Source organism: Silurus aristotelis (genome assembly GCF_946808225.1).
Source record: "Silurus aristotelis genome assembly, chromosome: 4".
Taxonomy (NCBI): Eukaryota; Metazoa; Chordata; class Actinopteri; order Siluriformes; family Siluridae; genus Silurus; species Silurus aristotelis.
In genome coordinates, this window is record NC_139577.1 from 6,319,611 (window position 1) to 6,336,180 (window position 16,570).

Genomic DNA, 16,570 nt, shown 5'->3' on the forward strand with positions numbered 1-16,570 from the left:
TTTCAGGGTGTTACCCTCAGAGTTCTTTGCCATGAAGTGTATATATATATATATATATATATATATATATATATATATATATATATATATATATATATATATATATATATATATATATATATATATATATAGCCAATTCATACCAATTCATTTTATATTCTATGTTTATTCCCAGTGTTTAGGACCTTCCCAGTGAGCGTGCCCTTATTGATCAACGACGTCGAAAGTCGCCTACTTCAAGAGAAAGTATGCGGAAGAGGAGGATGTCCAGGGAAGCCTACATGGATATTTACAAAAAGTGAGCGCACCCATTCATCCACATTTGTTTCTCCCTCTCTAAATGCTCTCGTTTACAATGAGGACATACAGAGTGTATAATTTAAGGCATGGATATCTAAAATGCAATGTGTTTACCTTTCTTTCTCTCTTTACCTTTCACCAATCTGTCCATTTCTTTTCTTTTACCTTTCATTTATTCTCGTTACATGACTTCTTACATCGTATTGTTTTTCTCACTTTCTGATTGCGTCTTTTTCTTTCCTGGCTTTCACTCCATCACATGATCTCCCTTTTCCCTCAATTGATCTCTTTTTGTTTTTGTTTTTCATTTGCTGCTTTTAAATGCCCCCTTTTCTGTCTTGCCTGTCTCTCTTTCCTCTATTCCTCTGTTTCTCTGTCTTTCTCGCATTCCCTATTTGTCATTATTGCTTTATTTCTTTCTCTACCTGTTGCTCACCCTTAATTCCATTGATCTCCATCTGTTTCTATGTCTGTCTCTCTCACCTTGCGGCTCCTTCTCCTTTCCTCGCCGAAGCAGCACCTGATCTTACGCGAGGAGCGCAGCTGCATTTTGCGCCTGTCGCTGCAGAAACTGCGTTTCTTGGACGACCCCGAGGCCTTCCTGCGGCGCGCCGTTCTCATCAACAACCTGCTGCGCAAGATCCACTCGGACGATGGCCAGAGGGACCGAGACAGAGCGAGGAATGGAGAGAAAGAAGAAGAAGAAGAAGAAAGGGAGAGGCTTTTCTATGTGGACAGGAAGAGACTGAAGGTCATGGTGACGCCTGAACACGGACATCCCATCTTCCTCTAGCCACTTAATAACAACCGCTGAAATCCTGCTGTACTGAAGATCTAGAATTTAAATCCAGCAATGATAATAAAGTAGGATGGAGGTGAAGGTGGGTGCGCGTACATGTGTGCGTCCCTTGGAACACTTGGAAGCCGAGATATTGCAGCGTGACCTGGACTACAAGAAGCATCTGTGAGCATCAGGGTTTGCTTTTTTACAAGTAAAATAAGACTTGAGCCTAACTGCCTCTTTCTTTCTTTCTTTCTTTCTTTCTTTCTTTCTTTCTTTCTTTCTTTCTTTCTTTCTTTCTTTCTTTCTTTCTTTCTTTCTTTCTCTCTATTTTTTCTTTCTTTCTTAGATTTTTTGCTGTTTTCAGGGATCGAAAAAAAAAAGCCATGCACTTTGTATCTCTGTAAGTAAATGTAAAGTGTAAAGCTTGTTGCCTGAATATTGTTCTGCTAACAAGAGCCACGGTTTGGAAGCAAAGAATCTAATATAATAGAAAATGTTATAATGTGGTGTATAAAATATGTATGACACGTGCTAAAGAGAGGATAAACTTGAGTTTTGCTAACGAGCAGGAAATGACTCGTTGTGCTCTACTGCCCTCTAGTGTTCAACAGTGTGATTGTTCATGCAGATTTTTATGGAGTTTTTCACATATTCAGATATTATATTATATTATATTATATTATATTATATTATATTATATTATATTATATTATATTATATTGCTTTCATGTCAGAATCTATAGATTTTGTTGAGCTATTAGTTGAATAGGGTTGTAAAGAATTAGCCTTTTGAAAAGATCTAGCTTTTCTAATATTGTCTTGTTTTTTTGTTTCTTGTTTTTTTTCTTTATCTATTTACAGTTTAATTGCACTCCTGCTACAAATATGAATGAATCAGCCTTAACATGTTTACATATCAAAACCATCCTTGAACAGTAAGAGTTCTTTATTTGCTTTTGTTTCAGACCATTTCTAGTCTGATGATCATATATGTATATATGGTATTTTAGATTTTAAAAAAATACAAAACAGTGGTGCATACTTGGTTTATATATTGCTGTGTGCCTATATATCTTTTTTTATTTTTATTTTTTACGCCATGCAATGTCAACTATTAGCTTTTAATAGTTGAAATGTGTTTTTGAATGAATGTACAAAATGTTGTAGAGTAATGCTGGAGATGTTTTTGATGTTGTTGAAATATCTATATATGTAAAACTGATTATCAAAGTGCTATCTTTGGACATTTCATATATGATTTATTTTTTACAATAAAAAAGACTGACATATTCTATATCAAATGTGAACCATTTTGCCAAAATGACTAAAGTAGCATAAAAAACTGTCTATTTTTCAGGTATTTTAAACTAATTATTAAAAAAAAATGTAAAGTTCATTTATGCTGTTTGAAATGTGTGATTTTTGCCTTGTGGTGTACTGTTTATGCGCGTTCACTTCCGAGTGTGTGCTCGTCCGTCGTTACGTGCGCGTCACCCTCGCAGCTACGTGCTCGTCCTCGTTTGCGACTACGCGAAGGAGCTGTCACGAACCGGATATTCCGTTCGTAGGCGCGAGATAACGGTGTTTCCGCACCAGCCGTCCTGCTGGTGTCCCGGGGTTTATCCTCGGTTAACTTCTGAACTCAGGAAACGACCCTGGAACGCGTTATTTATTTACAACGGAAATTCGATCCCCCTTTTTTTCACCATGCAGCGAGCTAATCTAGCTAGCTAAACAGAAGCTAAAGTAGCCGGCTAACATAAACCAGACTCTGACGTTCCTCTGACCCGCTGACACGATTAGCCTCGGAGCCTCCGGGTTTGTCTGAGAAAACCATGGGAAGCGCGTTCAGTGCGGGTGCAGCGTGGCTGCACGACCCGCAGCAAGTCGCCCGCTTTCAGGAGCTGTGCGGCGTGCGGGGGACTTTCACAGGAAACCGAGACGGCGCGGGAGACTCGGGCGGCGGTGAGAAGATGGACAGAGAGCAGCGGAAGAGACCGGACCGACGCGTTAAAGGGAAACAGCGGGACGTAAACGGCGCGGTGAATGGGACTGCGAACGGGGCTGCCGGGGACAGCGCTCTGGCGCATCCGTCCCCCGGCCCCGGCGGGGACGGAGTGGCGCGCGGGCCGCTGCGCAAGAACTCGCTGACGGGCGAGGCGGGCTACCAGTTCGTCATCTCGAACCGGTTCCTATACTACGTGTTTACACTCGGCACCGAACTTGGCAACGAGCTGTTCTACATCAGCTTCTTCCCGTTCCTCACCTGGAACGTGGACCCGTACGCTGCGCGCCGCCTAATCTCCATTTGGGTCTTGGTCATGTACTTGGGCCAGTGCACGAAGGACTTGGTGCGGTGGCCGCGGCCCGCCTCACCTCCCGTGGTCAAGCTGGAGGTGTTCTACGACTCCGAGTACAGCATGCCGTCCACACATGCCATGTCCGGGACCGCCGTGCCGCTGGGACTCTTCCTACTCACCTACGGCCGCTGGGAGGTGAGGACCTGGTGCACAGGTTCCTGGAGAACCCCCTGTCCTTTACATTCCCACTAACACGAAAAAGAAAATCCAGAGCGGGTAGAGATCATTATGATCTTTCCCTGAATCAGATTTGCGTAGTCAAATTTCATCCTAAATACTTCCTGTAGAAACTATAATCTGTCTTTGCTAAAAAAAAATCAGATAAAGCTCTCCAACAACCTGAAAATATCTTCATTATCGCTAATTTGCATAGAAAACACGTTCACTGATGACGTAACATATCACAAAGTCATAATTTTCTGTAATCGCAGCTCTCTGTTTAGAGCAGGCTCTGCAACCTTCTTCTGCATCACAGATCAGTTTCTTACAAGACAACTTTCCACAGATCCCTTGGGGGTAACGTGCATATTACATTGCTATTATACATATTTTCAGATTTAATTATTAATTTCATTATTACCTATGTAATGAAAATGTAACTAGAATAGCAATAATGCACAGTGCAGCTTTATTTGTCGATGCATAGGAACGTGACTTAAACAAGTGTGGGAAATCGGAAAAGGCCGAAGCATATGAAATTATAAAGGTTTGGTTATTTCTATGAAGTCTGATATCAAATGATAGGCAGCGTGTAACGTTTTACGCTAGGAGTGTATCAACCTGTAACACCTAGCTAATAATACACTTGCGATTCCATAGCACCTGCTTAGTAACACTTCAGCAACACCCTATGGCATAGTCCCATCTGTTTTGCAATCACCTTGGATACCATGGCAATGACATGGCAACCATCTAGCAATGCTCATTCAACCACCTGCAGTACCATATGAACAACCTATCAATTACCTCCAGTAGCATGGCAACAAGTTATCAATCACCTGCAGTACCATAGCAACAACCTATTCACTACCTGTGTATTGTAGCAACCCTCTGGAGTACCATAACAACCTGGCAACCACTTAAAATACCATACCAATGACAACATAATGACTGTTCAAATATATATATTTATTTATTTATTTATTTATTTATTTTTTACGTTTTATAGTTTTTTAATGTTTAACATTCACTATTTAAGCCTCTCATTCAAGTCGCCATTAGTTTCAACCAGTTCTAACCAGTTAAAAATGAATAATAACCAGTAATTCTTGCTATGGCGTAGACTCCAAGTCGAGCAGAAAGGCAGGCACTGATGCATGTGATCACTTTAAATTGACTGATCAAATTGATCAAAGCTCTACCTCCCAACCAAACCTGGGGATTCCTATCGTTTAGCACCACCAAAGCGTTGGAGTTGGAGTTTTGCGAACGAGAACCTTAAAGCAGCGCTGATTTCCATCGTCACGCTATAGTAGTTACACAGCCCTGACATGGCGCTTATCTGATGACACTTATCTGTTTCTTTCTGCTCTTTGTCTCAGTGCCAAACTGCTTACCGAGGGAAAACAACAACAAAAAACGAAAGTTAGTCAAGTGACAAGTGACTTGTAATCTGTGCAAAGATAATGTTTGTATTGAATATTTTGGTAGAAGCAACGTAGAGTAATCGCGAACACCAACGGAACAATTCTTAGATTAAACATGTTAGAGTGTACATCCACATCAAGCTATAGGGTTTTGTATGCTGAAAAACACACACAATAGTTTCGCAGGTGATTTGTGAAGGTAAATGTGCATGCAAATGTTTTGGCTTTAGTTCCTGAGATTTGTCACGAATAGGACGTGCTTCATGGTTTATAATGTTACATAAGCATTTCATGTTTTGACTTTCGATACCTCGCTTTCAGGACATTGACAACGTTTTCTGGGGTTTCTTTTTTGTTTGTTTGTTCACCGTTCTATTTCAGTGAACATCGTCTTTATGGTTCGACTTGTTTTTTTGTGTCACCAACTGTGAGAGACACAGTGATGTCACCATGGGTGGGGCTGGGCGAGAGGAGGGGGGCCGGGTTAACAAGAAGACTGAGTTTATTCCAAAATGCTGCAAATCTGCTTAAATGTAAAATGTTGGGTTTTTATGATAGAATCTCAGGCTTTGGCTTTTCCCAAATCTGACTGATTGCTCTCCAGTCGCCAAATCACAGCACTGTTGAGTTTCGATCATAGTTTCTCTCCCTCCATGTTTGTGGTTTGTGGAGTGAGTCTCCAGTTCCAGTATTTGTGAACATGCATGAAGTTTTCCAAGTGTTTAGACAAGACTTTACAAGACATAAGAAAGTAAAGCCTGGTGCAGGCGAGGCCTATAACCTAAGCAATAACAGGAAACAACATGTGATGCAGACATTAAGCCCAAGAACATATGCATAAGTAATGGTTCACCCCGTGATAAATGTTCAACTCCATGGAGTTCATAATCTCGTGGATTATTTTCCTCTTGACGGCACAGCGGAGTTTATTCCCTACATCTTTGTATAATCCCAGTGTACAGCAGGTGCAGAACATAATGTCTCTGTTAGACACAAAACAGTACAGAGACTCTTTGTCGGTAAGAAATGCGACCCACCTACGTTTCATTGTTCACTTTGTAAAAGCTCAGCATAAAGACAGCATTTGTTTGCGTGCTCGGGAATCGCAGTCCGTCATTATCCTGAGTCCGGATTATAGATAAAAGGGGATGAGATTCGAGGCGTTAGCTTTGTATGATGACTGAGTTGGAGAGACTGGTCTGTGGTTTGGGAACTGGGCACTAACTTCTGGACATATTTTTATACACGCATTGTTTTAATATACAGATGTAGCAGTAATGAGTTGAGGGAGGGAGAGAAAGAGAGTGAAAGATAGAGTTGTGTTTTTTTCATGTGTGCCGCTTTAAATGTGCATGTCAGATTTTTTCTTTTGTGACTTTTGACTTAGGACATACAGAGATAAGCAACTCTGCTGATAAATTAGTTCACTTCGGTCTCTTTCTCACTCTCTCTCTCTCTCTCTCTCTCTCTCTCTCTCTCTCTCTCTCTCTCACACTCATTCTTTCCCTCCTTTTCTCTGTCTCTCTCGTTCACTGCGTCACATTTGGCCCAATTTTAGTTAAATCTTATTTAGATGACTTGAATACACTCTCTTTCTTTCTTTGTCTCCTGCACCCCTCCCATTCTCCCATTCTTTTTCTTTCTCTGCTCTTTACATGCAATTGTTCTTTTTGTAATTGTCCTTTACCCTTACCCTCACCATCTCTGTCTTCTTCTCCCATTTTAACTTGCTCCGTCCTCTACTTTGTTGTTTTACTAGCACTCTGTTCCTTTTTCTCAAGTTTTTTTTTCTCCCTCTCTCTTAGTTCTTTAGTCATTATCTTTTTTTTTCTGTCTCTCTTTTTTCCCTTCTATCTTTTCCTTAGTATAGTTTCTCACAATGTTTCCATCTCATAGTGATTTAAAAAAAAATGCTCTGTGTATGTTTTTGTGTGTCTCTGTCTCTGTGTGTGTGTGTGTGTTTGTGTGTGTGTGTGTGTGTGTGTGTGTGTGTGTGTGTGTGTGTGTGTGTGTGTGTGTTAGAGAGAGAGAGAGAGAAACAGACACAGTTTAACTTCTCCTAATGATCTGGTGTTCATAAGCTTGCTCAGCATTTTCCTGTGGTGTCTTGCAGGACAGCTGGTTACATTCCGCCTCAATCACACGCAAACACTCCAGCACTCTCACAGTTTGTCTGCAAAACATGTTGTCTCTTTTCTATTTCTCATAGCGCCACAAACAAAATAAGACAAGCACTGGAGCTTTGTTTTCAGGCACAGTGCATTGTGGGGGACCTGAGCTCACCAAAACGCTTGGGAAAACCAACACGAACCACGACTCGTGTCTCGTTCCAAGATCAGATCACTCGCACTAATTTCGAGGTTTTACAACCAAATTTTGAAGCGTGAAGGATTAGAATCATGAGTATACGTTCTGCCGTAACGTTTTCTCTGTCCTGAGCTGACTCCTCTCTCTCGCACGCACACACACGTGCACACACGCACTGCTCTGTAATCTGTGGCAGATGATTTTTACCCTGATGATAGATCGGAGGAATGAAGGAGCTCAGTTCCTCTTTTCCTCAGTGGTGCAGATCGTTTGTCATGTGGTCGAGGGGCACGAGGTGCGGTCAGGACACATGCACAACTTTCAAACCCTGCAATTATTTTCTTCTTTTTCTACACAGCAGAGAGAGAGAGCAAGCGAGGGAGAGGCAAAAAGCAGATGTGAGAAGCTGATTCATGAGAAGTGGTGATTTCATTTGCAGCAGCTTTCTCTGCTGATAGCGCTTACCAATCCTGCAACATTTCCCTGTTTTAGTGTGTGTGCCTGTGTAGTGCATACTAGCTGTATACTTGCTTTGCAATTGATAGTTGTTTGTGCACTTTGAGTCCAATGCACGTGACACATTTCGCAAGGAGTCAATCACTCAGGGTTGCACCAGTATGGGAAAATAATCAACAGTGGGTTAAAGCAGTGAATCAATGTCACCTTCCAGGGTCATGTTCCATAGCACTTCTCACCTCCCAGAGACGATATTCAGGGTCACCTCTCACCTCCTAGCCACTTTACTTTACCCACCCCAGGGCCAGATTCCTTTTCAGGATCATCTCCCATCGAAACTTCCCAAAGAGTCCAGAGTCACTTCTCAGAGTCAGATTCTGGGGTCACCTCCCAGAGTCACTTCCCAAAGTCAGATTCCAGGGTCACCTCCAGGGAGTCAAATTCCAGGGTCATGTCCCAGAGTCACTTCTCACCTCCCAGGGTCATCTTTCAATAGTTATATATTTTCCTATAGCCACATGCATTTCTATGCTTTATGCAATATGCATTTCTATGTTTTATTCTGCTTAAGGCGCAGAAATCTGCCAACAGTTCTAAATACTATTTATTTATTTTTATTATAAACCCTTTTCATCCATTTATGCCTACATTTAATGGTTTATATATGTCACATACACATTTTTCTCTCTCTCCTGAAGTTAATGGGGGGGAAAAGGAGGAGAAAATGTACATTTGTGTACAATCCCGTGCTGCTTTTACCAGTCCGATTAGAGAATGCAACAGCGATGTGCTGTAATGTAATACAGATTACATTTATTAAATTAGATTTATTACTGATAAATCTATTGAATTCAATTAAATTTAACATTCATAGTGTTTTCTGAAGAGACATTTTCACTTTTGTTCCGTTCCAGCAGTCACCCCTCCCCCAGCTTGTGGTTAACATACTCTCTTACACACACACACACACACACACACACACACACACACACACACACACACACACACACACACACACACACACACAGACACACAGACACACAGTTAAACTGTCATTTAGATTAATTTGATAGTGTGTGTGTGTGTGAGATGTCAAGTGTGGTGTCATGCAGCGTCTCATATCATTTAGCCAAACTGTTTTTAGTGCAATGGGTCACGTGACTTTTTAGATGCAGGTCATCAGAACTGATTATGTTGCCAATGAAAAAAAAGTCCCCAGGAACATGTGCTACCTCAATGATCAGTGAGCTTTACGCTCTCAACCCGCACAACCCTCTCCATGTCTTAGACGAACTCTTTGATCTTCAGAATGTCGCATGTTATTTAATCCTGGCATCTTTAGATGGTTTTACAATCAACCTAAAAAATCAGAGCCATAGTACACACGATGTAAAGTGTGTACTGTGCAGTGTGTTCTGGGCTAGAAGAGGGACACATCTCAAATTGTGCCATTTTGTGCCTCCTTCTGTTTTTTTTTTTTTTGCCTTTTCACTGCCTTTTTTCTTATCCTCATGTTGCCATTACATTTTTCTCAGGGTCATGTAGGCCTGCACGCTTCATGATAATTTCCCCGCAAGTGTAATTAAGGCATAAATCAAAACCAAACATCCAACTTTTCCCCCAAAATTGTCCAAATTGTAGACCCATGGCACACATCTGCATTTATTTTTGCTTATTTTTAAGACAGATTTAATTTCAGTAGCAGGAGCATGAAGTAGATTGTAGCCGAATACAGTGGCAGTGAGTTTCTATCAGTTTATCTGAAAACCATTGTTTGATTATTTTCCTTAAACGTGCGTGTAAAGGAGTGTTGTACCGATCCTTACACCAGACATCATAGTCTATTATTTTTTTTAACCCTTCAAAATGACATGTAATGATGTACAGAACATGCTCCTGTTCTTATATACTTTAGTTATACAGTATTATAGTTATACCCACGTTTATCGTGGTGGTAACTTTCCCAAACCACGCACGATTAACGAAGAATCGTGAGAAACGGACGCCACCCCAAAAATGCGATTTTATGTACACGCTAGTGTATTTACATTATTTATTTCAAAATCAGCTAAACAAATCCTGCGATAAACCAGGGGCACAAGATTCGAACCGCGGTAAAGGGGGGATTACTGTATATTTGTTAGTTGTGTATTGTATGCAGAAGTTAAACGAGATATCATCTTATTTGTTTAGCTGTTTGAAGAAATTCTGTTAAAAAATATATATATATTCTTGTTTTCATTGTTTGTGTTGTGTTTGTCTGTTTTTGTCCCCAGTATCCGTACTTTTTTGGGCTCACTTTGGCTTTAACCTGGAGCCTGTTGGTGTGTGTGAGCCGTGTCTACATGGGCATGCACTCTGTCCTGGTAAGCCACTACAAAAATAAAACTACACACACACGCACTTTTATGCACAGCGTTCACATACAACAGAAATCCTTTTGTTTTATTTGTTGTTGTTTTTTCTCTTTGCCATTCTTACATAACCTTGGCTCTGGTAAATCATTACAAACCTTTGACACAAATGAATTGAAAGAATGCTTAAGACTAACCCTAACCTTTCTCCTGCAGCATGTACAAAGGTTACATTTGTTTATCACCAATTGATTGTTTTTGACATAAAAGTTTTAATTTGTGTTTCCAAAAACACTGACAGATTAATACATTTCATTATAGGGTTTAATGTTTTATCTTTTTTTTTTTTTTTTAACTAATGAAAAAATTTAATGTATGGATTTCTCTCTTCCACAGACTTACATTAATGTATGACAGTAAATATCTAAAAACAATTGTAACAAATCAGCACATATTAGTGTAAATGATAGACAGACAGACAGACCGCTCAATCGATCCCACTGGGGACCAGCAGTATCTAAAAGAAATAGGGCAATAAGGCATGCGATATTTATGCAATAATTATAAAAAAAAAAAAAAAAAAAAATGCTTTTTGAAAATCGGATTCCATATTTACTCTCCATTCGCTGTTATAATATCTTCCCCTCTCCTAGTAAGATGTTCCAATAGATTTTGGAGAGTGCTTGTGGAGATTTGTGCTCATTCAGCTACAAGGATGGTAGTAAAGTCAGGGACTGATGTAGGTGAGATAAGGAGGCCTAGGGTGCAGTCAGTGATCACATTCAGTCCAACGGTGTTTAGTAGTGTAGAGATTAGAGCTCTATAGTAGGAGCTCTTCAACCCATGTTAAGCATTTCTTATAAGCATATAAATATATATATATATATATATGCGCAAGTCTTTATATATATATATATATATATATATATATATATATATATATATATATATATATATATATATATATATATATATATAAAGACTTGCATGTCATGTCAATCGTCAATTATTCACCATGTAATAACCTAACCTAATAAACTTGGTGTTAGCAGTTCCGGTTAAACGTTGATGATCTGGGTTTAAAGGTTCCTGTTACTCAAGGTGCCCTGTATACTATTACACACACACACACACACACACACACACACACACAGCTTGATTACATGAAAGAGAATATCCTTATGAGTTCCAGCTGTGACACCTCTGACACAAGGGGGCTGTTGAGCTAATAAAAGATTTGATCATTTGGAGAGTGTGTATGAGAATAATATAAAATAAGAAGAATGAATCTGCTCCAAATAAAAAGTAGCTTTTCATAAATTATGTTTGAATGTGTTCAGAAAATTTTTATTTATTCGAATTCATTCACTTTCATTTTATTTTGGTTTTTTTTGTTGTTGTTTTGTTTTTTTACTTGATTGATTTTATTTACTATTAACTCATCTTGCACATTTAACGTGAAAAGGTTAGCTCCGGCATGAAATCGAGACCAAGGGTGAACTTTAAATCCGTCAATTCGAAGAAATGTGTGTCAACAAGTCTTTATAATCGTCATAAATATCTGCGTAAAAATTTAAGCTCAGCGTTTACCTGGACTGGGCAATATGATATAATATCTATATTCTGATAACTATACCCTATATGGCCAAAGGTTTGAGTTTTATCTACAGCGTACAATGATATTCTATACAGTTGTGTAGCAAAAGGTTTTGGAAGAACTACATATGGTGGGGTGTTTGCATACTTTTGGCTTGATGTACCTTACCTTTCTTTTGTTCTCACAGGACGTAATTGCTGGTTTCCTGTACAGCCTGCTTATCCTCGCCATTTTCAGCCCATGCCTGGAAGCCATCGACACGTTTAACCAGTCTTCCAGTTATGCTCCTATTTTCGTTGTGTCTCTCCATGCCGTCTTGGGGCTTTTCTCCTTCACCCTGGACACGTGGAGCACGTCTAGAGGCGACACCGCTCAGATCCTGGGCACGGGCGCGGGCATTGCCGTCGCAACCCACCTCAACTACCAGCTGGCCCTGATCCACGATCCTCCCGCCTCTATGCTACCTATGCAGGCTCCGGCTCTCAGCGTGGGCCTCTTTGGGTGGAGCTTGCTCCGTTTTGTCTTCGGCGTGGTCACGCTGATAGTCACAAGAGGGGTCATGAAGGCTCTCACCATCCCCCTGGTGTGCCGCGTCGTCGGAATCTCGAGCCTGGACGTCCGCAAAGCCAGACAACACATGCAGGTCGAGCTTCCCTACCGATATATCGTTTACTGGACCGTAGGGTTCAGCGCCTTCTTTCTCATCCCCTTCATTTTCAGCTGTGTCGGCTTGTCCTGATAGGCCAAAGCACAAAATAAAACTGAGCTAGGGTTATTTCAGCGCTGTAGTTCATTCAAGACAAAAGAAATTATAATTCTTAAAAAAAGATTCCCAATTTTTTGAGAAAAAGTTTACCAGAAAACCTGCACTGCCAATAGCTTCCATTCAGCAGTATACGTAAACACAATTTAGAGCAGATTCTAAATCTAAATCTAAATGCTCTAAATCTGCTCTAGATTTAATTTTCTAAATCTAGGCTTGATTTCAGGGTTTGTATCATTATAATTTGTTTTTCTGACAATATAAAAATGAAGGGTTAGGATCGGTGCACGAGGATTTTTGCAGACGTGCACCGAATGGTTTTTATTACTAGACATCGCCAATAGGCACATATATGTTCTCAAAGCCTGTGACTGCAAGTTTATAGACTTTCCACTTTATCAGCAGCACCTTGGACACTTGAAGTCCCCCCCCCCCCCCCGAGTGAGATTCCATTATTTGCGATCAAGGACTTTTTGTACTTTGATTTGTTCGACTGAAATATTTCTACAAATGACTGAACCTGGGAGACCTACGTGGCCTAACTGACGGGGGGGTTAAAACCTTTTAAACACTGAAGCCAACCTTTGAGTTTTTAGAGATTGAACCACTTTTTAGCACAAATAATTCAGAATTATCATTCCCGTATTGATTATTAATATAAAAAAAAAGTCCTCTCTAACTATCTAAAATGGAAACATGTTGGCAGAGAGCGAGCACGTTTTTTTAATTTTTCTTTTTTGGTTCTGGTTTACTTTCTGCTTTCCGATTTCCTCCTTCCTCTTGAAAGCAGGCAGTCAAAAATTCTTGTCGTCAACGAGAATCTTCAGCGAGACCTACAGGTAGTGTATTACCAGTAGCCGTGCTGGTTTATCACACATGACCGCTCTCCCAGTCTTCACTTTTGTTACTTAGTTCCAGTCAGGATTAAACCCTGCCCGCTCGTGCTGCTATTGCGCTTAAACAATCATTTCTAACTTTGGCTCTATGGGCATTTTCTGATAACTAAATAAAATTTTTGTTTTTGTTTTGTTAATGATAATTCACGTCTACTGTGTAATCTTAGAGAAGTCTGCTATTTAAGACTGATTGTTTGTGGTACTGTTTTCAAAGAAATGCACTGTTTCCCGGAATGCACTGCTCTTACACGTGCATGTGTCCGTGGGCTCTACATCGTCGTCAGGCCATAATTTTGCTTGTTTGTTTGTTTGTTTGTTTGTTTGTTCTGCATTCTCACTAGCAAGATGCAGATGATCGCGTTAGTTAGCGTTGTCACTTGTGGGTGTGGTCTGTCCTGATCTGAGATCATAGAAGGCCAAAAGGCTGCTGTATTTGACCATTTATACACATGGGCATGACCACTTTTATTCAAAATCTACGTTGTAGTGTAATTCGCTAAAGATTTTCAAATCGTTTGGACGTAACGGCGGTCAGGGACGTTATGAGAGGCGACGTTTTTGAGGACAGCGGCGGCTCAGTGGGATTTTAATCAGAAGATTGTCACTTTGAACCACAGCACCCCCAAGCCACTGCGTTGATTATCAGCATTGTTTGCTAGTGTGAACGCAGGGTAATTAGTGCAGGTGTGTGTGTGTGAATGTATATATATATGTGTGTGTGTGTGTGTGTGTGTGTGTGTGTGTGTGTGTGTGTGTGTGTCCACTATTACCGAAAGGCAGAGAAAGTGCTGTGTTAAACAACAGCTCGTCCCTGCCCAGCACGGTTGATGCTTCATAACATGTTTATCCGTTGTATGTATCGGTTGTAAGCTTGACTATTTGTTAGACATTATTGTGGTATCTAAAAAAAAAACAATAGAGGACATTCTGGACCAATTAGTTCAATACACCATTTCATGGTTGAGTAAGAGCAGAATGAAAACTCGCGGGATGCTTTTTTGTGTCTACAGAGGTTCTAATACATTGGTTTGTATACATGTAGGCCAGGACAGACAAGTATTGTTATATTTGGATATATTTGTATATTTGTAAAAAATTTCTTGCCCTACTGTCACTTTGACGATCTCGCTGCACGTACATCGATATGTCGTACGGCGTATGTTTTCGTACGGTTACACTTTATTGTGTGCTACTGAAGATGCGTGTACAACAGAGCAAAGCCAATACATAACTACAGACTATGCAGGATTTTCAAACTTAACTATGCAGGCATGTAGGTATGCTGCAGAACAGGACATAGAACCCAGTCAACACTCTCCCATAAATATATAGTTTCCCATAAATATAGTTTTCAATATATAGCATGTCACTATATATTGGCCGTACTCTCTGGGTAGGAGGGGCAGCGGAACTAGGATGGGATCAAAATCCACACCAATCTTGACCATTGGTCTAAGCAACAGGGTCCGATTGTAGCATGCGCGATGGAGTTATTAGGCAGGAAATGAGGCTTGAAGCTTGGTCATTTCAGTGTAGCAGCCGCTGTGCCTTTAATGCCCACAATACATGTCCACAAATAAAGCAATAATATTAATAATAAACAGCAACTTCCTGTCTGTTTATTTGAATTCTAAGATTAATAGATGAAGCATATATTCAGCATATATCCTACTATGCATTCTAAACATCAATAAATATACAGCATAATATTTGCACTGTATGTACAATAGGGAGATGTCATCCTTCTCCTTAGCTCCTGAAAGCAGGATCCTGATATGTAATTTACACACTTTTATTTTTATTTTTTTATTTTTTTAAAGAATAGATTCACGTTGTACATACACACGTAAGATTGACTCGACTCGAATGGATAATCCAAGAAACCAATGTGTGTATAGTTACAGTTTACTGTGTTGTCATTTGTTGTCTTTTAGACTGAATAAAGAGTAACGTGGAGGATAGATAGCGCCCCCTAAGCGCACACTCAACCTCACGGCGTCTTTACGCGGTGATAGGTGCAGTGTCGAGAGAGATTACCGTGGGCCTCAATGTTATCTGAATCTGTTTTATCTGATTGACTGTTTGTGTTTTACAAGATCTCAATGTTTGCGTAGTTTACGTCACAAATGCAGAGTTTTATTTTATTATTTTTTGCAATTGCAAAAGAAAATCCAATGCCATTACAACAGCTGTCTTTTGTCGTTCACTCTAACTGTATGCTGTAATATATATATATATATATAAATTAAATAAACTGCACTTGTTATTAGCAACATTTGTGATATTTTTTCCACTTTGAATAAGCATATGGACTAAAGTTTGTGGACACCTGAACATGGATGACCTGTAACATGAGCACAACCTAGTGGTGAGAATTTACAGAGCAGAAATAAAATGTTTTAGGAGTTTTATTTTATTTTATTTAAAAGACGAATAAAATTTCTCCTTAATTAATTCAATCTAATTCAATAAATGGAACATTTTAATGAAATACTTTACATTTGTTAGACCTCATTTTGGACTCATTACAGACTTATTTCAGCAGACTTTTACACACGTCTTCATTCCTTCCATCCTTCATTCTTTCACTCCCTAAATATGCAGAATTGTCAGAATGTTCTCCTTTTAAGAACAATTCTTGAAGCAAACACTAAAGCAGGGGTCTCCAATCTTTTCCAGAAAGGGCCAGTGTGGGTGCAGGTTTTCATTCCAACCAATCAATGGTCACACCTGATAGTCATTGAAAATAAAGGTCATTAGATTTGAACAGGTAGAATTTGGTGTGGACTTGCTTGGTTGGAATAAAAACCTGCACCCACACTGGCCCTTTCTGGAAATGATTGGAGACCACTGCACTAAAGAAACCATATAGCAAAGAGAAAAAAACGAAGTGGCACAATTTACAACACACTTATTGGGGGAGTTCTATGTGAAATCAGACATAAAACATCCCCATATAACCAAAATGGCATGATCCTCGAAGATTTGACTGTAAGATTGGTCGTCGAATCAGGATCGAATTTTCTACTATTCGGGGGTCACCCTATAGTGTATATAAGGTTTTTTTTCTATAATATAATGTCTCACTGAGGTGTCCCTCACACACCTAATGTTTTCTATTTAATGCAAATTAAAGCCACTGTTTTACAAGCTGGTTTTAATTTCCT

The 16,570-nt window shown here is 39.8% G+C and overlaps 1 protein-coding gene across 1 annotated transcript; it reads left to right on the forward strand.

Annotated features, from left to right (window-relative positions):
• Positions 1 to 1,096: 1,096 nt before the first annotated feature.
• On the forward strand, positions 1,097 to 15,573 carry sgpp1b (sphingosine-1-phosphate phosphatase 1b). Its single transcript, XM_083540500.1, has 3 exons — positions 1,097 to 3,579; positions 10,070 to 10,159; positions 11,932 to 15,573. The coding sequence occupies exons 1-3, from the start codon at positions 2,920 to 2,922 to the stop codon at positions 12,481 to 12,483; spliced, it is 1,302 nt and encodes a 433-aa protein (XP_083396626.1). The 5' UTR covers positions 1,097 to 2,919; the 3' UTR covers positions 12,484 to 15,573.
• The last annotated feature ends 997 nt before the right edge of the window (positions 15,574 to 16,570 follow it).

What these genes read in the sequence shown, in the direction of transcription:
- sgpp1b (XM_083540500.1), top strand. Translation starts at nt 2,920, where the DNA reads ATGGGAAGCGCGTTCAGTGCGGGTGCAGCGTGGCTGCACGACCCGCAG. An exon ending in TCACCTACGGCCGCTGGGAG is followed by an intron (nt 3,580 to 10,069) that starts GTGAGGACCTGG and finishes TTTTGTCCCCAG; the next exon opens with TATCCGTACTTTTTTGGGCT. An exon ending in TGGGCATGCACTCTGTCCTG is followed by an intron (nt 10,160 to 11,931) that starts GTAAGCCACTAC and finishes TTGTTCTCACAG; the next exon opens with GACGTAATTGCTGGTTTCCT.